Genomic DNA, 23357 nt, shown 5'->3' on the forward strand with positions numbered 1-23357 from the left:
AACAAAAGTTCTGCTCTAATTTTAGCATCTGAAGATTGTAAAACAAACAGATCTTTACTCATTTAAGTCCAGCATAAACTGTAAGCAGCACATTTATTTTAGTTAGATGAGGTATTTCTATTGTGTTAACAAGCATGTACTCATGCAAACTGTACATTTACTGAGGACTATTTTTAATAGAATATTGTTTTACCTGGTCTTCAAACATACCTACATTATTCCAGGCTTATACAAAGCTATCAGGCTAAATTTATCTTTACAGCATAATTATGAGACATGAACATGAGCATGAACAGAATGAACATGAACAGCTTTTTATGGGACTCAAACATAGGTTCTCTGGACAAAGTCCTGCATTCACAGCATCACCTCTAACTGCTCCTAAACAGTGATCAGCCGTGACCCTGGAGGAACAGAGCTGCTCCATCCAAGGCCACCTCTGAGGCCTCTAAATGTAAATATTCAAAGGCTTCTGTTAAATTAAAATCCTTAAGTCAACTGTTTCCGCTCTGCTTTAGTTACCACGCAACTCTCCTGCACATTTTAACAGAAGAACCCATTACGCTCCCCTCAGCCTTCTCACACCCAGCTCTTTCTTGCTTTTCTAACTGTGACCTGCTGTCATGAAGGCCAGCGGAGGCTGACGGCTTCGGACGGTGCCCGAGGAAGTCAGTAAGAAAATGGTCCTTATGGAGAAAAGGTGACGCCTTCAGGCTCAGCTGAGCACAGGACACCCCCCCCTCAGCTTTAATCACCATCATCAGCCTCTTACGCAGCAATAAACTCTCATGTTGCTTTATGTTTGCATTGTGTGTATTTGTGTTCCCTCCCGGCGAGCAGCAGTTTATTTACAGACTCACACACACATATTTAAAAGCATGGCACTGCTATTAATAGCGAGGCGGCCCTGATGGAGTCTGCATAGGAACCATGCCATCTCCTGGCTGCAGCCGAGAGACAACAGATCAGTGCTGAAACTAGGGGTGCGCGATTTGACGATAAATGATTGTGAAGGATTTGAACGTATCGGCGATCTGCCAGAACGGACAGATCGTTTTTTAATGTGAACCTGACCAACCAATGACAGCCTCCCTGTTAGCAAGCTACGGCTGAAAACGAAAAGAGAACGGAGCAACTGGTCCCTAAAACGAACTCCACCTTTATGTTCAGTGCCGTTTCTGACAGAATTACATTAGTCTTCTTTTTAACCTATTTGAAATAAAACTTTATTTTGTTCTGTAATTGTAATTGTTTAAATGTTCATGTTTATTGAAAACTAATACTGAGTGCACGTTATCAGAGTTGTTGTTTGCCTTTAAAATCTACTGATAGTTTTTAAGAGGTGACATTTGCACAGAAACATGCAAATTAGTGTCAATGTAAAAACAAATTGTGATAAAATCGAGATCGTGATTTTATCATTAAAGAATCATGATATAAAATTTTTGCCACATCGCCCGCTCCTAGCTGAAACCCAGCCGGCGTGCTGCTGCTTACACATAAGACACACACTGTGGATGTGTTCACTCCAGGTGCAGCATCTTATTTAGCAGCCTCAGTGCTAATCTGATAGAAACCAAACAAACTGCACAATAAAAACAGCTGCTGACAGCGAACACATCTACAGTCTCTTTTACTACAGGATCACAATGCAGATGTATTTATAAGTGATCAGAAGGATGTTCTAAGAAAAGACTCCAGGAACATCCAACCACAACAACTCACTCACTGACTCATATCACACAGCCGACTGGCCGACTGGCAATCAGATCAAAGAAGAAACACAACCAGCTGCTGAGGCTCTCTGACAGCTAGCATGTAGCACAGGGATCTCAAAGTAGCGGCCCGAGCCGATATTTTGGGGCCCCCCACTTAACATCAAAGTTTAGTGTTAGTGCGGCCCACACATTTTTCCTAACACACACTTATTTGCTGAGGCTCACCCTGTGCATTTTATTTTATTATTAATTGCCCCGTCAGTATTTCTCTGATATTTAGTTTGATTTTTTTTGAGGAGTGGCAGCCTCCGTTCCGCTCGGCGTGTCGTTTCCGCCCCCCGACACACACACACAGGCGTGCGCACACACGTGAGCGCACTGCACCAGCGGAATTAGAGCGCGCATTGAAAACTGTGTCAAGCGACGCGCTGTCTTTTGGAAAGTTATCAGCAGCCTAGCCATGCTGGTATGTTGACGGTGTTTGTTTTCATGTGCTGCGTGATTTCTGTGCGCATGTAGCAGTGCTCCGTCAGAATATAGTCCCAGAATGGATCAAAGTAGGAGACTGCCGCGTGTTAAGCTGGATCCATACTCCGCGAGACAAAGACATTTTTCCCCCCTGCAGACGTTACGCCCACAAAATGACGTCATTTTTTGTCTCTGACCGCCCGCTGATCCGCACTCCTGTGCACAGGGTCCGGGCCGAACTTTGTCTTTCAAGGCTGTGCGGCAACCATGCTGTGATTGGTCGGAATTTATTGTGGGCGTGATGAAAGTGGAGAAGCGCAAGAGCCTCTCCAGGTATATAGGTAGGTGTATAAACAGCACTGATTCAACAGATTTAGATAAGACCATACTGGTTTTGCATGATGAGCAATAAAAGAAAGAAAGGCAAGTCAGGGTGATTTGTCACCAATAACTCCAGACAGCCATTCACACATACCAGGTGGTGACTGTTACCATTCTATATACTCCTACATACCCGGGCATAATAGGCTCGTTAACAATGTCTGTATATCTTTGCTTGTTACTTTTAATGTCGCATCTTCACAGCTCATCACCGGACAGTTTGAAGTATCGCAGGCACATTGGAACACAGTAGATGTGCAAATGTGGTCATAAAGGCACAAACACTGAATCTTTGCTATTGTTACTTTTAATGTCGCATTTTCACAACTCATCGCCGGACATCTCACGCTGTTGCAGGCCCCCTCTCTGTATAATGCCCTTTTGCCATGGCACAAGTCCTTGTGGTGTGTTAAAAAACTCAGTAAAGTCTTTCCTTATAGTTTAGTGGGCGGGCCGTATGAGGAGTTCTGCAGACATGCGTCTCGCGGAGTATGGTACCTCAGTGCGGAAAAGACCTTTTTTTTGTATCTCTTACCACCCGTGGAGTGCGTTCTCCGCTCTTTGTCTCGCGGAGTATGGAAAAGCCTTTAATCAGCATTCCCATTTGTGCTCATTGTGAATACGCAGGTCACATGAAGTACATTTCTTTCTTTTTTTCTTTCTTTTTAATCAGGATGCTGATGAATAGAACACGTGTTCTCAGTAGCTGCCCTCACTGTAAATAAGCGCCAGTGAACAACTTATTTTCATGTTAAAGCAGCTGGACATATTTTATTTAATTTCTGTTCACAATTGATTTTGTTATACTAGCCTACATAAATGTCATTGTCTGTACTGCATCTCCAAAGGTACAGCAAATCACTCATTAAGGAATATGACCTGCAGTTTATTTAGTAAACAATGTTTAGATTTTAGTCTTAGTGAAACTGAGGGAAATTCAGGCCCAGGAAAATTGCTGCGTACCAATTAATCATTAATCAATCGATAAGGTCATTCAACTAACGATTGATGAATTAATCAATAATTTGCATCCCTATTCTGACCTGTTAATAATACAGATTGAGACATAAACTGTGTTTAAAGCTGAAAAGTCTTCATGAAGCAATAGAATGAACATCACATGAATCCAGCTGATAAGGCTGAAGCAGATATAGCTGTTATATCAGACAATAATAATGTGTCAAATGACGTGTGAAACCAGCAGTAGTGGAGGAAGTAATGAAGCTTGGTACTTAAGTAAAAGTACAATTACCAAGCAAAATATATACTTATATACTTAAGTAAAAGTAGAAGTGCTACATCAACAGTCCTACTTGAGTAAAAGTAGAAGTGCTACATCAACAAACCTACTTAAGTAAAAGTATTAAGTACTTTTAAATGTACTTAAAGTATTAAAAGTAAAACCGAATATATATTATTAATTTCGATTGCAAAGGATATCCGAACAGGTTAAAATAATCAAAGAAATCATCTTCAAATTAAAATGGACAATGTGTAGTTAATTTACATTTTCAGTCCATAAGCAGCTATGGACAGGTCTGTGTGTCATGAGGCAGGCTGTGGGCATCAAGTTAACAGAGAGGCTGCTAATAAAAAACAGGCATTCAGCATTTTTACTATGTCAGTATTCCTGCTGTAGATTAATGTTATGATTCATGTTAATCAGACAATAATGGATGGACTTGTGTTAGCAGACAGCAGCTAACTAGTTAGCTAACTGAGCCAGAGCACCGGCATCATGACTGAGGCTCATTATAGAAACACAGCTGGCAGCAGGACACCACCTCCATGCAGAGTCTGACCGTGTTCATCAAATGTAACAAGTAACTACAAACACTGTAGAAATGTAGTGGAGTAGAAAGTACAGCTAACAGCTGCAACATGTAAAAGTAAAAGTATAAAGTATGCACTATTATTTTTACTTAAGTAAAGTATAAATACATAAAGAATTGCTTAACTACAGTAACGAAGTACAAATACTTGTAGTGTTTACAAATTATTGTCGAGTTTGCACATGCTAAAAATAACAAGACACTACATCCAGACACAGGGGAAGATGTGAGCACACACTGCCCACACACACAGAAACTCGAGTATCTGATCAATAATCTTGAGCCTGAAATAAAACTGATCTCTCCGGGCTTCCATACCGACTGGAGTTACCAGACATGTCTGCTCTGAGCAGCCATTTTGTTTGGGCTGTACTGAAGCAGCAGCGTTTGTCCTCGTCCCCTCTCACTTCAGCTGGTTCTCCCTGAACACCGGCTGCTTCCAAACCTTTCCAGCTGGAGCTCTGACTCACAGGTCAGCATAACCCGGCAGAACCAACAGCAGGAACATGGCTGATATTTTGAGGTGAGTGACTCAGTGACACACATCTCTCCACGTCTTTGCTTAATGTCCTAACAAAAAAGTGCGGGGATGAGCCAACACTCGTCAGCTCCTTAGTTTCCCTAAAAAACTGAGCATTCCAATATCACCTGCATGCAGGTAAAGAAATCCGATGGTCATCTAGAGCAGTGGTCCCCAACGCACCTGGCCCGGGACTGGTACCGGTCCTTCTGGTCATTTGGTACCGGGCCGCACAGAAAGACTGAGCAAAACAGATTATTCATTTTCTGAATCGAAGCTGTTTCATTTATAAATCGATCAGATTCAGCCGCCTGTGCCTTTAAGCAGCTGCCCAGACGCTTGTCTCAGGTCACGGGGATATGGCCCCAAAATTAAGCCCACAAGCAGCAAAAATGAAATAAAAAACAAACTCTTTGGAGAGCTTCTCGGAAAGGGAAAAGGCCTAACGAGGAGACAGAAAGAAGAGGAGCCTACCCCTTCAAAGAAAAAGAAACCTGCATTTAAAAGACTATATCAGGAGTCCTATTTAAAATACGGATTTATTGCAACAGGTCATTCTCACACACCAAGTCTGCTCTGAGTGATATGTGGCGACAGACTCGCAAATGAGGCAACGAAGCCTTCAAAAACTGCGAGACCGAGCACCCGCATTAAAAGACAGTCCATGGAGTTTTTTGAAAGAAGAAAAACATGAACAAGAAGGACAGAAGCAATTAATGACAGCCAAAACAAAATTACGTGACTAGACATAAGAAACACACTTCAGGTCTCCCATTATCCCCAGATGGGACCGCTTCATTGCTGAGAAAGCTCAAAGGCTCCCACTAATTAAGCATAAGAGTAGTTGTCTGTTTATGCACTTTGGTTTTTTTTTTGGTTTTTTTCTGTGCCGTTCCGTGAAAGTATTGTTTTACATGATACCGGTCCATGGGTGCAAAAAAGGGTTGGGGACCGCTGATCTAGAGGAGATTATGCTACATTCCAGATTAATTACCAGAACAATCAGTCTTGAAAACAAGCAGCATGTTCCAGCATGTGTCTCTCGACAACCATAAAATGCATTATATAATAATATGATATGGTATGCAAACAACTCATTATCCAACTGGACTGTTCTCAGTGTGTGGAAACAGGCCAGCACTATTTAACCACCACACACATCATCAGCGGGGGCTCCTCAGGGCTGCGTGCTCAGTCCACTACGCTAACACACTCTCCACACACGACTGGTCAGCCTTCTTCACTAACCACTAGTATATGTTGAATGTTGGATAATATAACATTCAAGAGATTCAAGAAGTCAGTTCAGTGGTTTCCCCATCATAGCAGGTCAAGTCAATTTTATTTTTTATTTCTATATAGCACCAGATCATAACAGAAGCCATTTTAGATAACGTTTACTATAGAACAGGTCTACACCTTGTTCCTTTATTAACCAAACTAAACAGCTCATGTTATTTATCTTATTTGCACGGCAGCATGTCATTTCTCTCTGTGCTGCTGTCTGCGCACAGAGGCCCGATGTGCGTACACACACAGACACACACCGTCGGACAGAGAACGTGTGTTGCTTTGTCCACCATTGCTCATTACATGCTAGTTGGATGGACTGAACTCTATGACTACGCTAGGTTAAGCTAATATTACTGATGTCCGTGTTTTTATTTTATTGTTGCCAATGAAATATGCTATTTACATCCTGCTCTGTAACCTCTGACGGGACCTTCTGCAGCTTTGCGCACGATTAGACGCAGAGTGGCATGGGTCTCTCTGCTCTGCCTGCAGCTGAACCTGCTGCGTGAAGCTACAGTGAGAGTGACCGGCTGTGAATGCGTTGTTGCAGGGGAGGAGCTCACGGTCGCTGCTTGTCGAGGACAGCAGCCTGATTGCAGAATGATTTCACGTCAGTCTCCAAAAGTCACCAGAGAGAGTCACTAGTAGCTTTTGATAAAAAAAAAAAAGTTTGGAAAGCTGCCAAATGTAGCAAGAGAGACACCAAGTTGCCAACACTCGTCTGTATGCTGTGGTAAATACGCCTCCCTGTATTACTTGATGCGCATGTCCAGAACCGAACAGAACACGCGCCCCGAACCGAAACACGTGTAACGAACGGTTCAGATTTTTTTCCTGAACCGCCCCACCCCTACTAACAACATCATTAAATTTGCAGACGACACAAGTTCTCGGCCTCATAACGAACAACAATGAGATGCAGGCTGGTGTAGAAACCATAACCTGACGCTCAACATCAAAAAGATGGAAGAAATGATTGTGGACTTTCACTAATAAAATCACCTCATTCTTCCCTCTACATTCATAGAGAGTTAGTAGAGAGGGCGACCAGCTTCAGGTTCCTGGTCTGGAAGGCCCAGCAGCGCGTGTTCTACCTGAGGAAGCTAAAAATAGGCAATCCAGAGTGACTATAAAATCATCAGGACTGACCTCCTGGAGGTTTCTACAGTATTCACCTCCCGTTGCCTGCGGAGGACACACAACATCATAAAAGACCGGCTTCACCCAGCTCACTGTATGTTCCACTTGCTGTCCTCAAGTAGGGGGGGAGGTCCTTTCACAACCACCTAGTGTCTTGGAGGGGTAATTACAGAGAGAAGCGGTCACACCAGCTCAGAAAAGCGAATTCTTTCCTCAAATGAAGAACTAACACAGTGTGCTGGAATCATACAGTAGATTTGTAGACTAAGACTTAGAAGTATTGGCACAGGGACCACAGGGTATTATGCAGATCTTATTCAGGATCCATCACAGACGGCACAAAGAAAAGTCTCCCAGCTCACAACAAAAACACACTCAGCAGACTTGTCTCACCTTCAAAGACTCGCCTTCAACTCTACAAACCTCTGGGCAGCATCAACATATTGATGTCAGCACAGAATTAGCAGCGCAGCATGTTTTACACCTTTGTGACTGCGGCCCGTCCTCACTTCAAAGCACAGAACGCACAAGTGTCCCCAAACTTTGAAGTCGATCGGGGAGACAGCCGAGCAGCGGCTGGTGGTGGGAGGGGTCTGGATGAAGTCTTAGAGCCTCTTTGGGGGCTCCTCAACTACAGCAACAAAGAAAACGCACCTTACTTTAAAGCAGGCTGTGCTGACAACTCACCATCTCCACCACTGCTGCTGCCTCAACAGCAGCAATGCCTCAATTACCAGGAAGAGATTCCAGCTTTCAGCTAGAAACATTCATCACAGTCTGTTCTGAGGAGCGTGTGTGGTCTTCACACAAACCCAGTAACAGTGGACCTCGACCTCCATACATTCATGGACTCAAATCAGAACAAATGGGAAGTACAAATGTCAGCAGGAACATGGACACAATGCCCAAAGTTTAAAAAAGGAAAATAGCAACTGTGACAGCAGGAGCAAAAAGCCCAATGACACTGTAGTATGCTAGCAGAGTTAACCCTTGTGCAACGTTCGCAAACACTACCCTTTTGTGTTGTTCGGGACAAAAACGTCCTCTAACTTTAACAGTTTTAAAAATGTATCAAATAAATATTTTTTTGAAATTTTGCATAGACCTTTTAATTAACTTCAGTTCTAATCAAAAGTAGTGAAAAAATCATTTTTACCCCAGGATTTTAGCCCTTTAATCATTAATTCCATTAGAGGTGGTGCTGAAAATTGGAAAAAAAAACACACAAAATGGCTCATTTTTAATAGAAAAGGTGAATGTGGACTGGATTTTTTTAACCTTTATTACAGTCTTGGTCATGGCAAACATCAGTAACAACAAATGATCTCTCGTTATTAATTCACATACTTGTAAACACTGTAAACACTGTCTAAGGCAAGTGTGTGCAGGCGCCTGATGTATTCACAGTGTTTCAGATATAATAAGTGCATTTAGCTGACATCATCACAGCTGAGCAGCGGGGAAACTCTCCGCAGCATTAAGTCTTTACTCGGCTGTTTTTCAATGCTGTGTTTGTGTCAGTGCTGCTTTGATTAAAGGGATTTTCAAAGCTTATATTCCCCACAAACTAGAAAGGCGTTATCAGTATTAAAGCAGCGATGCCTTGAGCTACGCTAAAGATCTGTGGATGAGATCAGATTTGAGAGGGATGGCAGGATTAGACTCACAGAGGCGTAGACCTGACAGCTCATCACAGCTTAACACAGCCATGATCCCCGAGACGCCGTTGATATCCCTCCATCTCCTAAATATCTGGACCCGAGACCAGATCCATGCTGCCAGCAGCAGGAGGGGGAGGAGGAGTGATGCTGCACTTTTCAGGAATTAAACTTTTCAGCGGTTAAATATCTAAGAAAGCTATTTGGATTTTTACACCATTTACAAACCGTTTTTTTAGCTGTGGGATGCCTGCAGAGCAGCCAAACGCTCACTGCATGTTTGTCATGTGACTTCTGGAATGAAAACACAGAGACATGGCTGCTGATGCCCCGCATCATGTGTACATGGATCTTCCTCTTGCTCCTCCTCCTCCTTCCTCTCATGCACTTAGTCACTCCTCTTGGATGCATTGCTCTCCTACAGCTCCCAGGTCTCCCTGGCCATTACTACAGGGCAGCTGCTCCCACTTTGAAAGACTTTGTGAATGAGGAGGAGGGAGGAAGGTTCAGACCTTCAGCAGACATTTTACTGGATCCATGTCCTCAGAATTTAATTACCAGTACATAAAGTGAATATTTACCCAGAGGCATTTCATGACTGTTAAACAACCACGTGCTCGTTAAACTTTAATTAGATGTAGTAATGAAATGCTAGGGAGCTATCGGCAGGTGATTAGGTCTGTTTTTTCAGCATTTTATAACAGAAACTATGTCAGAAAAATTCATCCTCACATAATGACGGACACATATGATTTAATAATATTGGAATATATTTTGACCCTTGAGTGACTTTATTTAGGAATATCATTATTAATGTTGTTCGCCCAAAGCCCCTCAGCTCATTATGAGATGCTACATGTACATTTAACATTTGTCAGTATATAAAATCTGTGTCCGTCCCCTCGGCTTCCTCTGAGGCCCCTGCAGCAGCACATTTTACGTTTTTTATTTGCAGCATCTGCGATGCACCATGTGACACTTGGCGTGGTCTTTATGATCACCCTGGTGATGTAACACCATGTTTGACCCTGTGACTATCCACAGAGAAAAAGGAGGCGTTGCCACCTCAAACGGCTGAATGCCCCGCAGCCTGAAGGTGTGCACAGTCAGTCAGACGCAGGGCTGCTGATGTCACAGCTCGGAGTGCTAGACCATAAAGAGTGAAGGTCACAGATACCTGTTAGACAGGCCCGGTCAGGACTGACAGGGTATTCTGCAGCTCGGCTGCGTTACATAATACAACACGTTTTAAGTTTGTGCTGTATCATGTAAGGACAAACACCTTACATAATCTTATTATTCTGATTAAAATTTAGACTTTTTTTTGGAACTGTTTTTACAGTATGCTAACATGCTGGAGAAGATTAAGAGGCACAAAAACAACTGATTCGGGCCCCGGCACAGACTCTGCAGATAGGTGTGCTGAGCTCCTGAACGGAACCTAAACCCAGCCTGTCACATGTTTTTCTTCTATAGAACCAACATGGATGTTTGTAAGGCACATGTGTTCGTCACCAACTATCACAAGCTAACTTGAACCAATCAGCCACTGAGGACCTCTGACAGCTAGCATGTAGCAGCTAGCATGTGTGTGAGCATAAAGTTGCTTTTTTATAAAACCAAAGCTGCTTCCAAAGCACACCCAGAACTGACAGCACCTCCTTCTACTTCTGTTTGTATCTTGTGTTCTTGCTGGCTGTGTTTTGTTGTTGTCAAGCTGCTGATGAAAAGGCCTCAGTCTGAAATCTACTTCAGCTACAACCCCACCTGATCAATTTTTCAAAGGGTCTTTGAAGTCACCCTCGCCCCACTCCCTTTTAAGGTGAGGCCTCTTCCCCCTTTTTCAGCGTGCCACTAAAAGACTCAATAATGCATAAAAAAAAGCAGGGCATTGTCGGAAGCTGGCCTGGAAGGAGCATGTAAGTGAAGGCCAAATGAAGCCCCTCCCACAAATTGTCCCCACTTGAAGAGTAAAACTTAAGTTTTTCTTTTTGAGGACAAAGTGTTGTTGTTCATCAGACGTACAATCAGGACCTGCTGAATTATGAAATAGTTTCAAAGACTAATCAGACTTTCCTGCTTTTTGTTAGTCCTTCTCCGTAATTGACCTCTTTCTGCTGGCGTCTGTTTAGCTGGCTGAGTGAGCCCATTGTTTGTTCGACGAATAAAACACTTTCTGTCGCACGCACGCACGCACGCACAGATTCAACAAAAACCTAATCAGAGCACAGTGAATGAGGCCTGGACAGCAGGGGCTGAGAAAGAAGCAGCTGCTGTGGAGACGACAATAACATTCCTCTCCTTTCTGCTGCCTTCTCACAAAGACAGAAGTCACTCTGCTTCTCTGTGCATATTTATTCTAAACATGGAGGAAAGTAAATGGCTGCTGCAAGTCCGCAGGTCTTTGTTAAATGAGAAGAACTGGCACTAGGGTTGGGCGGTATTAAGGTATACCGGCGGGGCACACAGGTAGCCACGGTATCATTTTTAATACGTCAATAAAAAAAATGCAATGTACATTTTGATATTTTGATTCCTTGTGTGGTTGAATTTTCAGTTTTACTTCAGTAGTATAACGTATTTTACTTTTGGAGACGTTTGATAAAGTTTATGAACTGTAGCCGCACCTGTGACCGGGTCCCTTAGAAGAACACGGCTGCGCTTTAGAGAACGAGCCAGAGCTGAGATGGTATTCAGTTTCTGAACGGTGTAGGCACAAGCCAACAGTTTAGTGCTGTCTAAGCCTACATTTATAACTCTAATAGTTTCCATTAGAAAAACTTGGCAGCGGAAAACGTGACCGGCAGGTTTTCAGTTTACCGGACAAGTGTTTTTATTACCATGCGTAACTTCTAACAAATACTGCATAATGCTGTGCTCTTAACATGATAAAATTGCAAAAACAAACAAAAACAGCATGAATTGGGCTGCCACTCAGCACTGATTAGACAGGGTAACGAACACTGTAACTGATATGCTATGAGCTCCCCCAGTTCAAGAGATCAACTTAAACAATTAATAATTTGCAGTAAGCAGTTGTTTATCATTTACAGAGCTGCACCCTCGCCATAATTATTGGAACCATCCGAGCCAATCAGGGGTCAGGATGCTAAGGAGGAGCTGACTCAGCAGCTCAGGCAGACGGAGCCCACGCCGGCTGACAACAGGCCTGTGTCGGCTGCTGCTATTAATAAGCTGTGGTCTAATTACAACGCCTTCATCTGATTGTTTCCTGCGCGCCACCAAACTATGACTTCACTTCGCTGTAATGTCCCCAACCTGACACGCTGCCACTCAGTGTTTAATCAAATGACCTTCTTAGTCAGCAAGATAAATAAAAGATTGAAGAAGAGCCCAGTTAGAACAAAAGCAGGAGATCATGGAGCTCCAGCGTCTCTGGGCTGGAGACAGGCTGGGCCCCATCACAGAAACACTTCTGATTCTGATATGATTCTTATGACTCTTCCTAATCTGAAACAACAAACAGCTTACTAAAAATCACCAGTCCCATCAGTAAGGTAGCACCTGTATTTCCTCTTCAGGCAGTGTTCATTGCAGGTCCTGCACCTCTGTGGAAGCAGCACTGTCACAGAGGACAATGGGAGCCTCACGTTAGGAATATTCAGCTATTTGCATTTGCACAGTTTCTATACACTATTTTTTTTCTCTACTCTGATCAGACAGATGGTGTCATGTGACTGCTACTCACATGTGAGTTACACTCCTGTTAGTGCAAACACTTCACACAGATATGTAGATTAAAGGTGTGATGTAATATCTGAGGCTTCAGGCTGTGATTGAACCCTACAGAGGGTTAAACTTCTTCTAATGTTTTTCTTTCTTTTTTGTACTGAAATACAACAGAAACCACCTCTGGTGCATGTTATCGGCGCCTTTACTCCTTCAAACAGTAAAATTGATTAGCCAGTTGGCCAAAAAGTACTTGTGCATCCCTGCTACAAGCATAGCCTCAGAGAGGGTTTTTAGTGCTGGGGGGAATATTGTGACATGTCAGAGATCTCTTCTGAAACCTTCCATGGTTAACATGCTGGTCTTCTTGACCAAAAATGTCACTAAGGTCTAAGTGTTGCACAGGAGGATTCACAGTCCTTATTGTGTTTGTACTGTTCAGGATACTCCTGTCTAGCTCATTTTGACAGATTGTTCAAGTGTTCTTGTTTTAATTTAATTTTTAAATGCTGCTGCTGGTCTTTATGTTGAAAGCACTTGTGAGAATGCACTCGTGCAGGTTAATTTGCACAGACAGTTTTTTTAAATTGAAATGATGTGACTTTTTTTCCTTTGTCATGTTTTATTTTTTTATTTGAATTTGAGTTTTTGCTTCATTATTATTTTGAAGCAGTTTGTGCAATGCATCCATTAAAAATACATATTTCAAACATGGCTGGTTTGTGCCTAATCACTACTTAACATTTTAACCTGTCAGTAGTTAACTTGTCAGGATCATTTTAGAACAATGTGGCGATTTAGAGTCAAAACATGCTATTTTTAAAACATGATCGTCAAATTAATCGTTATCAGCTAAATGCCACAATTAATCGTGATTAATTTTTTTGCCAATATCGCCCAACCCTAGGTTGGACTGAGCGTGCTGACAGACGGCTCCCAGGAGCAGCAGGCTGCTGTGGCCCGTCACCCTGTCAGTCTGCAGGTTAATGGAAGCAGAAGTGCTTCCAAGTGATTCCATGCCAAGGTCCACCATGGACACATCTCTGTAGGACTTGTCAACATCTTGTCATGTGACCAGTGATGCTATTTTTAAAGTGAAAAATTAGATTTACACACGGCTGCACACACTTGTTTACTTCTGCCTGTGTAACTGTAATACAAGCTGCCATATTGCAGTGGCCTCCATTTGTAATAAAAACACTGTGTCACTTTAAATGTCTCAACATGTTTGCTGTAAAGATGAGGACGGTCCCTCTGATGGTACATCTGATTTCCAGCTGCAGCTGTCTTTATAAAAAAAAAGGTTTGACTGCCATCCGTCTGCCATCTGAAGTTTTCAGAACGTCTTTTTGCTGAATTCTCTGCTGCTGCCATGGTAACTGTCAGAATAATGTGCCGTGGAGAGGGCCGAGATGCCGCAGCACCGTGTTTGATGATAAAGTGGGTCTTGTGGCTGGGCCCGGCTGCTGCCTGTGCACAGCTGGTAAGCTGCTGACCGAGGCCTCAGCCCGGCCCGCTGCAGTCGGTTATCAACACTGAGACGAGCTGGAAAACCTTATCAAGGGAGAAGTCAATACAGCTGGCTCTCCTAATGCTGTGCCCTTTACAGGAAAGAAAAATGATTTAACAAGGACCTGATTCTAATCTCTGAGAAAAAAGTCAGAGCTGTCCTTTCAATTACAGCGCTCAAGGTGAGCCGCTGCAGCTTCATCTGGAAGTAAGCAGCAGGGCTAAGAGCTGACTCTCTGCTTTCAGTTTTCTACAATAAAAGACACAAATATTTTATCGTATTATTATTTTTTTTAAAAAAACAGCTTATGTGGGTGCAACTAGAGTGATAGCTGCTTCTGAAAGTGGGTCAAACTTGACTAAAATAAAGTAAAAAATCTTAAAATCATTTAATAAAAATTAGCTCAGAAATGAATCCTTATCCACTCAACCCAGTGCCAAAGAAGGAAAACTCAGACTTCCAGGCTGCAGCTGCTGTGCAGAGTGAGGTTAAAAAATGTATAGAATGCAAAGCTCCTGTGTTTTCATAAGTCATTAAATGCATCATTTGCTTCAGGGTCACCGTTTACAACATACTAAATGATTCACAGGCCGTGTAGAACATTGTATTATATAACACAGTCTATCCTGTACACATCGTTCACTGAATGTTAAAATGAGAATTTCTGTCTTCAGAGGAAATAAAACCAGGGTTAATAAAAGGAAATGCTCCGTCCACTAGCTGCCCGCTGACTGAAAGACGAGCGGGTGACTCGACCTGAACTGTATCACGTATGCATGAAAGTGCTGCGTACACAAGTCGCTTTCATGTCAAGGAAGAGAGACGTTATTCATCGTGTCAGTCAGCTGGATGGCTGAGACGAGGACGACGCCAGTGGGTGGGAGGAGAAGAAGAAAAAAACGACTGACAACAAACAGAAAACCACACACACCTGACTGACTGGCATGTGTGGAAATACTTCATTTAAACCTCTAAAGACATCCATGATCTACAGAACGTTTATTCTGAAGGTCTGCTCATTGCTGATGGACCTCAGCACACACTGCCTGTCTGAGTCTGGAACAGAGACTCTGGAGCTGTGTGTTGCCTCCTGTAAAGGGCGGGGGGCTCCCTGTCCAGGACTGAAGGAGACGTTTCTGTTGTCTCTTAGCTTTAGCATGCTAGCACAGTCCACTGTGACCGCTGCTTGGTTTGTATATGTGTTACCTCATACTGCACTTCTTAATTCCTGCAGCTACACCCTCATCTCACACACTTACCAGCTCAACTTTATAATCCAGATTTGCCCATATCACTGAACTCACCCGCCCCCTGCTTGTGTGGGTATGTAGTTAGCGTTCTGTCCACTGACAGTGGAAACACAGCACCGACGCCATGAAACTGCAAACAATTAACTTCAGCCTGCACGAAACTGAACGATGACATTGCCTCATGCTGAAAACGCACAATGCAGTAGATCTCTGCCACAAACAGAACATGCAAACACAAGTGGAGCCATTTTTGAATTAGTGTCAGCATTTCACGCTTTTTGAGGAGGATAGCCGTAGCTTTTGTGGCCTCCGAGGACGACTCTCAGTACCCTGAAGGAAGGAGGAGACAGAGTAAGGAGTGTTCCACCTGCCACCTTCAAAATCACTGAAATGTCTGCAGACTGCATCTTTACTGATGAAGTCCTATCTCACAGATGAGCACAGGTTATCACTGCCGCTTATGGCAGGCTTAGTACTGTATTGCCTAACATAACAAAGATGTAAGCAAAGCACAAAAGCAGGTGAGAACAATTATCCTAGCTTCATTCACTCCTGTTTATAAGGACTATGTGACAGTGCCCTGTAGGTGAGCTGCAGCTCTGCTTGTAGCCATGACTGTGTCGTTTCCATTGAGGTGCCTGACTTTACAGTGCGAACAATGAGCCACACTGACTGGACAAAAGACAGTAGGAAAAAAAACACACAAATCCCTGGAGTTCAAAGGGCCTTGGAGTCATGTAACCACATCCATGCACCAGCACACAGACCACTGTGGTAGATAATAGTGGGTTTTTAGACTGAGTTATGATCCTGCTAAGAGGAAACACACTCTGTCTTTACTTTACACACTGTTACGGTGTGCAGAAAAGATGACAGCGTTTCAGCAGTCAACACGGGTTAATTCATCGCCGCCTCTCCACTCCTGCTGCCTGCCAGCCCAGCTGCATCAGCACTTTTCTCTGAGTCTCTGGAAATCACTGTTTGCGGTTGGGTAATAAGGAGCCGTCACACAGATCCACGGCTGCAGGAAGATAGGAACCCGGCCTGCAGCAGCTGATCAGCACCTGTTTACCACACACACTGTACTTATCTCTACATGACTGCTGGATGCAGACAGTACTGTATGTATATTTTTACCACAGCAGCAGGCTAGATGTGACGTTTCCACATGAATGCCTACAAGGGACAGGAGAAGAAATGCGTTAATGTGAAACAGCAGTCCAGGAAGTGTTATTGGTGGCAGATTTAAAAAAAATACTAAAAGGTCAGACTGCTCCTTCAAAGTCATCACAGCTTCTAGAATTTCTTCCAGAATTTCTTCCAGGCTGTCTAACACATTATATGAGTGAAAACACACACACAAGATCCTTGACAGTTTGAACCCGATATGAAGCAAAAAATCTTCCAAAATAAAAGCAGCCTCCGGACCCATCCCAGCTGACGGTGTGTGCGCCGCAGAGCAAAAGTAAAGCTGGTAGACAAACAAGCAGAGCTAGCCTCCCTCAGGAAGAGTCATCGCAGGGTTTCCTGCCATGTTGCTCTTAATTAAAGCCGAACACGCGTTCAGTGATGTTTAAAAACAAAATGATTGGCTGCAGCCTGAAGAGCACACGGATAAAACAGAGGATTTATCCTCCTCTGAGACTCGACAGGGATCTGCTGCTCTGTGCCACTGATATGTGGGTGCCCTTTAGTGAGCCCATCCTACTGAACACACACACCACACCTCTGTTTGTGTACTGAGAGGATTTAAAGCTGTAAAAACACTGAAGTTCTTAATTGTTACACAGCCTCTCTGTCCTGCTTTTATAATATGGGTTTCTGTCTGCGGTGTGAACAAGTACAAACAGCATTCACTTCCAGGTCAAAGGCTCTGCAGGAGTTATAGGTGTTTACCTGCTGTCCATCACTGAAGGGACAAATGGAGAGCATGTCTGTGAAGCCTGCTCCTTCATTTTCTCTTCCTGCTCGGGATGATGGGACTGAAGTATATCCCAGCATGCACCGTGGCTCCCCAGCCAGCCTTCCGGTTCATCACGGAGCAAACAAGAGCTCTGGTTTATACTGATGAATGAGTTAGTTCCCGCAGCACAGCGAACAGAGACAGGAAGGCGACCTGAGGCACTTCCTGCTGACACCCTGCTGCAGTAAAAGGAACCCGTAAGTGCCTCTGAAGTCTTCGAACTGAGTGTATTGGAGGACACAGAGGTCATTATCCAGTTAAAGCATCCTTCAGAGAAAAGTTGTTTAGACCTACAGATCGGTGTGAGCCGGGAGGTTCCTCCACAGCAGAGAACCCTAAAACCTCCCTGAGTCATCAGCCCTGCAGGAGCCCATAATGAGCCATCATGGGATTAACCCCAGGTTGGTTTCACCCACTTACCACCTTCAGTGCCACCACACCAAAGAGATTTCACTCCCTGAAATCTGCAGGCTGGCCGGGCAGGTGGAGTCTGGGATGGAGGGATGGAGGAATGGAGGGAGTGGCCGGGCTCACTGCCTCCCACAGGAGATGACCAACAGCTTCTCCAGCCTCTCAAATGTCCAATTACTGAGCAGAGCTGCTGTCTGACACAGAGCAGTGTCAGGGCTCTAGACTAACTTTTTGCACTGGTTGCACCGGTGCACCTAACATATTTTCATAATCATATACACCTTTATTTATTCAATAGTTGTGATTGAGATATTAAATTAAATATTTGTTTTCTTCAATACGTTTCTAATGTAGATACAGTATTCTCTCTCATCTTCCTCACCGTCTCCTCTCTTTCCAAAGCTGAGCTCCAGCTGACAGACTTTTCATTCTGTCTGTTACAGTTTAGCTGTATGCAGATATCATACTGGCAAACAATGGTCCACTATAGCAGGATAATAACAATACTTTTTAAATAGGCGTTCATCATGTACTATTACTCCTTAAAACTAGCTGACTGCTGTCAGTCAGAGTGACTCAGCCTTCATGGATGGAACCACACTGTCCGTCAGACCTGTTGTTCACTCTGTTATAAAGCTACAAGCATGTCACGCCCCCTCCCTGAACATTACCGGCTCGTTATCTTCACTCATTCAGGTAAACAGCAAATTAGCAAAACCTGCATAGTAGCAACAAATCCTCCTCCTCTGCTACATGTTCACCTAAACTGCGGTTTCTGCTGTTCAGCAGCAAAACGTCTTTAAACCCTGTCTGTCTGTGTCTCTGTGTGTCTGCGCGCTGCAGTGAGAGGGTCGTATGAGAAGTTCTAATTAAGTATGAATAGTCCAGGCCGAAACGAACTTTGTTTGTGTTCTCGTCACCTTGGGAACATGAACAGATTTCTCTGTTCTTGTGGCGTATGGAACAAGCTTTAGCACACAGCATTAGCTCTGCACAGCATATGTCCATGTTCTTCTTCTTCTGGTTTTCCTGCGGTCTCGGTCTGACCACAGCAGACACGTTTTTTAAAGTTACACATGGGGGTCCCGCCCTTCACTGTCTCTGATTGGTTCAGACCACGATATGAGCCTGATTTGTGTCTGTTGTTGGACCACAGGGACACTTTTGAGAGTTGCGGAGAATGTATCTCTCTCTAACAGCTGGTTGCACCGGTGCGACCTCTGATATTTTTTGGTTGCACCATTGAGAAATTAGGTCGCACTCTAGAGCCCTGCGGGTCGACGCTCACCGACTAATGTGCAAAAAAAAAAAAACAGAGCAGGAAAAAAGGCTTCGTAAGAAGTGAATTCAACTGGACACAGAGCAGCTTTAAAGATGTCTGCAGAGACACATATGAAAACACAAATATCCGACTCAGACACAGCAGATGTGTTCAACCTGCTGGCTCACTCGGATACGGAAAGGTGTCGCTACACTGGCTTTGTTGTTTACACTCCTCCCTGTCTACGTCACATGTAGCCGTGTTAGCATCACAGCAGCAGATGGTGGTGCTGTGAGTCAAACAATGTTGCCATATTAAGTTACCTGTAGTAGTTTGTGTAACACATTGTTAGCCATGTCAGCCAGAATAGCCAAGCAGTCAGTCTATATGTATTAATACCAGAAAATATAACTCCCCAGAAGTATCTGTTGAGTTAAGTAAATGTAACATGGATGCTGTTTCTAATAAGTGATCAGAGCAGAAGGAGAACAAGCAATAAAACAGATGCTTAAAATAAACAAGTCTGCTTTAACCCCATCCACACAGAAAAATGAAGCCGGAAGCGGCAAAATAAGGTCAAGATGTACACGCCCACCTTACATAAAGGAGGTACCACGGAGCGCTGACTGGATTCTGACAGTAACCTGGTTTCTGGTGTGCGTAAACACATCGACTGCCACCCCACAGTGTAACACACAAAGGAAGCAGAGCAGCTGCTCACAGCTGGAAAAATGTGGAAAAACTGCTCCCCGGTCCAGGCTGTCGTTTCCATGGACGCAAACACACTTTAAACAGAACACAACCACAAAACACTGCGAACTTCCTGCTTCCTCACCGAGCGCTGCTGCCTTCAGTGTTACACCTTCATCTGTATGTGTGTACTTCACAGCCTCCGTAAACCATACGGAAAAAGAACACACAACATTAGTCATGACCTTTACACAGTGATGGAAACACAATCATCCAGAAAAAGCAACATTTCTCATTAAAACATCTGAACTGTGAGCCCACCTCTTCCTAATCGCATCCAATCACAGCACACCATTCCTCAATCAAACTCTCTTCCTCACTGCACTCCTCCTCCTCCTCCGTCACCTCTTGTGCTGGACAGATGTGTGTGCAAGTTTAAGAAAAGCCTTAATGATGCCCACACACTCACACACATGCGCATAAGAAGAAGCAGGAATATCCATGGTTACAGATTTCACTACAGCCAGTGGAAGTCACTCTTTGTTTTAACAATCTGAGTTCAAGCCACAGAACAGAAACAACTTGTCTCCACCTGAGGAGTCAGAAAAAGGTGGTGACGCAAGAGAGAGCAAGTGGAGCATGATGATGAAAGATCAATGAATCCACTCTTCTTCGAGGGCCAAACACACCAAGATCAAGGAGAAGGTTTACAGTGCAGCCAAAATCATGGAGTTGATCTTATTTTAGTCATTTACATCTGTTTTAACCCTTATAATTACTCTCACCATTATACCCTTCTAACCCTGACATTAGTGTCTATATGTCTGTTTCTACGCAAATAAACGTATTGATTTTTTTCACAGAAGTGGACTAGTTGTGTCACTTTTATATTATAATAAAGGGCAAAAAAAACGGTTTAAAGCCGCGTAATGACAGTGTTTGTGAATTCAGTCGACACTCTTTAGTTTGTTTACATCTAAGGGTGTAATATCAATACCATACTTTGGTTCAGTTGTCTGTGTGGGTGGGGTTTGTTGCATAGCACCAGTAAAGAAAAGAGAGTAATCAGAATATATCAATAACTATATTCTGTGAGAGTAGTTTAAATGTATGCATTTACAACATAAACATACTCATGTGATGGTGGCTTAAAGATGTTCCCTGCATGGAACCAAAATTCCCTCTCCACGCCTTACACTGTGACCATGAAATGACCTCCAGGCTTCGCTCCCCTCCCCACAAACACTCACAATGACTCTGAGATACGACAGTGGTTCTGCTCGCAGCCTAAAGTTCAGTTTATTTCCAGGCAGTGTGTGTTGATTCAGGGTGTTCTCAGTTAAATGTCTGCTGAATGATTGAGGACAGCTTTGACTTAAACGTGTGCTGAGGAAAAGTAAAGGTCACGTTTAGCCGTGCACACACACAGTGTGATTAAAAACATTGCTGTGCAGTGCTGACTGGGCTTTCTGTCTCTTTTCTTCCCCTCCCCCCACCTCCAAACCAAAAACGGCATCAAAGCAATCAAAATGGTAATGTTAGGCATGAATGGGGCCCATCCCCCTCCCCTCCTCCTCTCCCTCCTGCATGAAACTCTGCAGACTTTTCTCCTCTCCATGTTAGAGGGGGGAAGAAACCACCCCCTCTCTCTCTCAAAATGGAAGCTTCCACTACCAAACTGCCAGAAGAAGGAGGAAAATATACAACAACTCACACCGAGGCTTCACACACAAACACACACACAGTCATTTAAAGAGATAAAGCCTCGGCTTAGGCTCATTGTGTGGATTTTTTTTTTTTTACACACAGCAAGTTTAATGGGTTTAACTGTGACTGTAACAAATCAAGCGTTTAGAAACTGCATTCCACATGAAGTAGGATCGTTGAGAGTCAGGCGGAGGGAAGGCGGGCCTCCAACCATTCAAACAAAACACAAGCTGAACAAATATCGACCTATTTTTCCTCTGAATTCTTCTTCTCTGCTGTGCAGAAGTTGTGTGCGCTTCTGTTGGGCTGGGGCCGACCGGAGGGGCGGTGCAGCATCAGAGGAGCCGGAGGAGCTGGCCGCGGTGCTGAACAGCTCAGCCTCCCTCTGTGTGTGTGTGTGTGTGTGTGTGTGTCCTCCTCCTCTCTGCCGAACACACCTCAAAGTTAATGTAGGACACCGTTTGCTACCATGAAGACGGTGGAAAAGTGAAAGTGAGCGAATCAAGTGCACCGCTGTGGTCATGTGACCGAGAAGAAATAATGCCAGCAGACTAAGTATAAAGTAACAAAACGAGGCGGAAGAGACGCCGAAAAACAAACTCCATGTTTGCTCCTAAAACTACAGCAGTCGTGTTTCCCTGAGTGTGAGCCGGACAGTTAGCTCCAATGCTCATGTATTAGCCCCCAAAGGCACTCTCGAGAAACGTGTCGACCTACTCAAAATGGACGCTAAAATGTTCCAACATTACACAACTTTGAGAGCGGAGAGGGAGAAGCGGGACATCTCGGCTCTCTGTACCACAAACACACGGTCCACTCTCACACACTGTGACCGGGAGGAGAGCTTCCACAGCGGGCAGAGACACACCGGAGCTCAGGGCTGTTTACGGTTAAACACATCAGAGTCAACAACGAAAGTTCACAGCACACAAGAGGGTTTCAGCCCCTCCATGCCTCAGGTGAACTAAACAAAAAAGGCAGGCTAATAAGTGAGCTAACAGATTTATGCTGATAAAGTTTCTGAACACTCCCCGATCCGTCTGCCCCGATGGAAGCCGACAGGCGGCCAGAGAAAGGATGCGTTACCTGCGGGTCCTGCCTCATCTGTGCAACTAGTCTGAACGCGATGCAGGGGCGAAGGGGGAATTAGAAAAGTGTTTCAAGTTAGTGTGTGAGGGAGGAACAAAGCGACGCTGATGGCCACGGACACTCAGTTTCTTCTTGCACCTCATAAATATTCAGGTCGCGTCCTGTTCGGCACACAGCAGCAGCAGCACCGCATCCTCACCACCGATCCTCCACAAAACAGCTCCCACAAAGTGCAGCCAAAAGTGCACTTAATCACACCTGGAAGTGGCCGCCGCGGCGCCGGCAGACATTGCAGGCGACATGTCGCATAGTTGCTCCCCGTGAGAGTGGAGCTGCTCTCACTTGCTCCTAACAGCAATAAGGGAGAATAACACGATGTTTCACTTACCTGATGACATTGGATTTCTACTTTCAGCGCCTCTTGCAGGCCTTGTAGTTCCATGTTCCGACCAGAAAAGCACTTTTCTCCCACTTTCGACGCGGCTGAGGCGAAGTTTAAGTGAATTAAAGATTTTAAAGCGACAATAACAATTGAAAGAAGAACTACTCAGGCTGCACAGCAAGTTCTCGCTTCTTTTACAGGCTAGGACTCATCACACACTTTCCGCCCCGCTCCAAAAGTGCTCCAAACCCGGCTGGAAGAGCTCAGGCCTCGCTCGGCTCCTTCCTACAACACATCTAAACGTCGACAGGCCCTGCGGGGGAGCGTCTTTGCGTTTCTTTCGATAATTTTAAGTTGAAAAACGGGGACTATATTTTGTCCGAGTCCGCGGCTT

The 23357-nt window shown here is 44.1% G+C and overlaps 1 protein-coding gene across 2 annotated transcripts in view; it reads right to left on the reverse strand.

The window, feature by feature from the left end:
• Positions 1–23357, reverse strand: part of phf21b (PHD finger protein 21B) — a 65399-nt gene extending 42042 nt beyond the window's left edge. For both annotated transcript variants that reach the window (XM_028394360.1, XM_028394351.1), the window contains exon 1: positions 22970–23357. In XM_028394360.1, the coding sequence (XP_028250161.1) occupies positions 22970–23023 (54 nt within the window). In that variant the 5' untranslated portion in view covers positions 23024–23357. The remainder of the gene's footprint in view (positions 1–22969) is intronic.

This window comes from Parambassis ranga, chromosome 2 (assembly GCF_900634625.1).
Source record: "Parambassis ranga chromosome 2, fParRan2.1, whole genome shotgun sequence".
In the NCBI taxonomy this organism is placed as follows: Eukaryota; Metazoa; Chordata; class Actinopteri; family Ambassidae; genus Parambassis; species Parambassis ranga.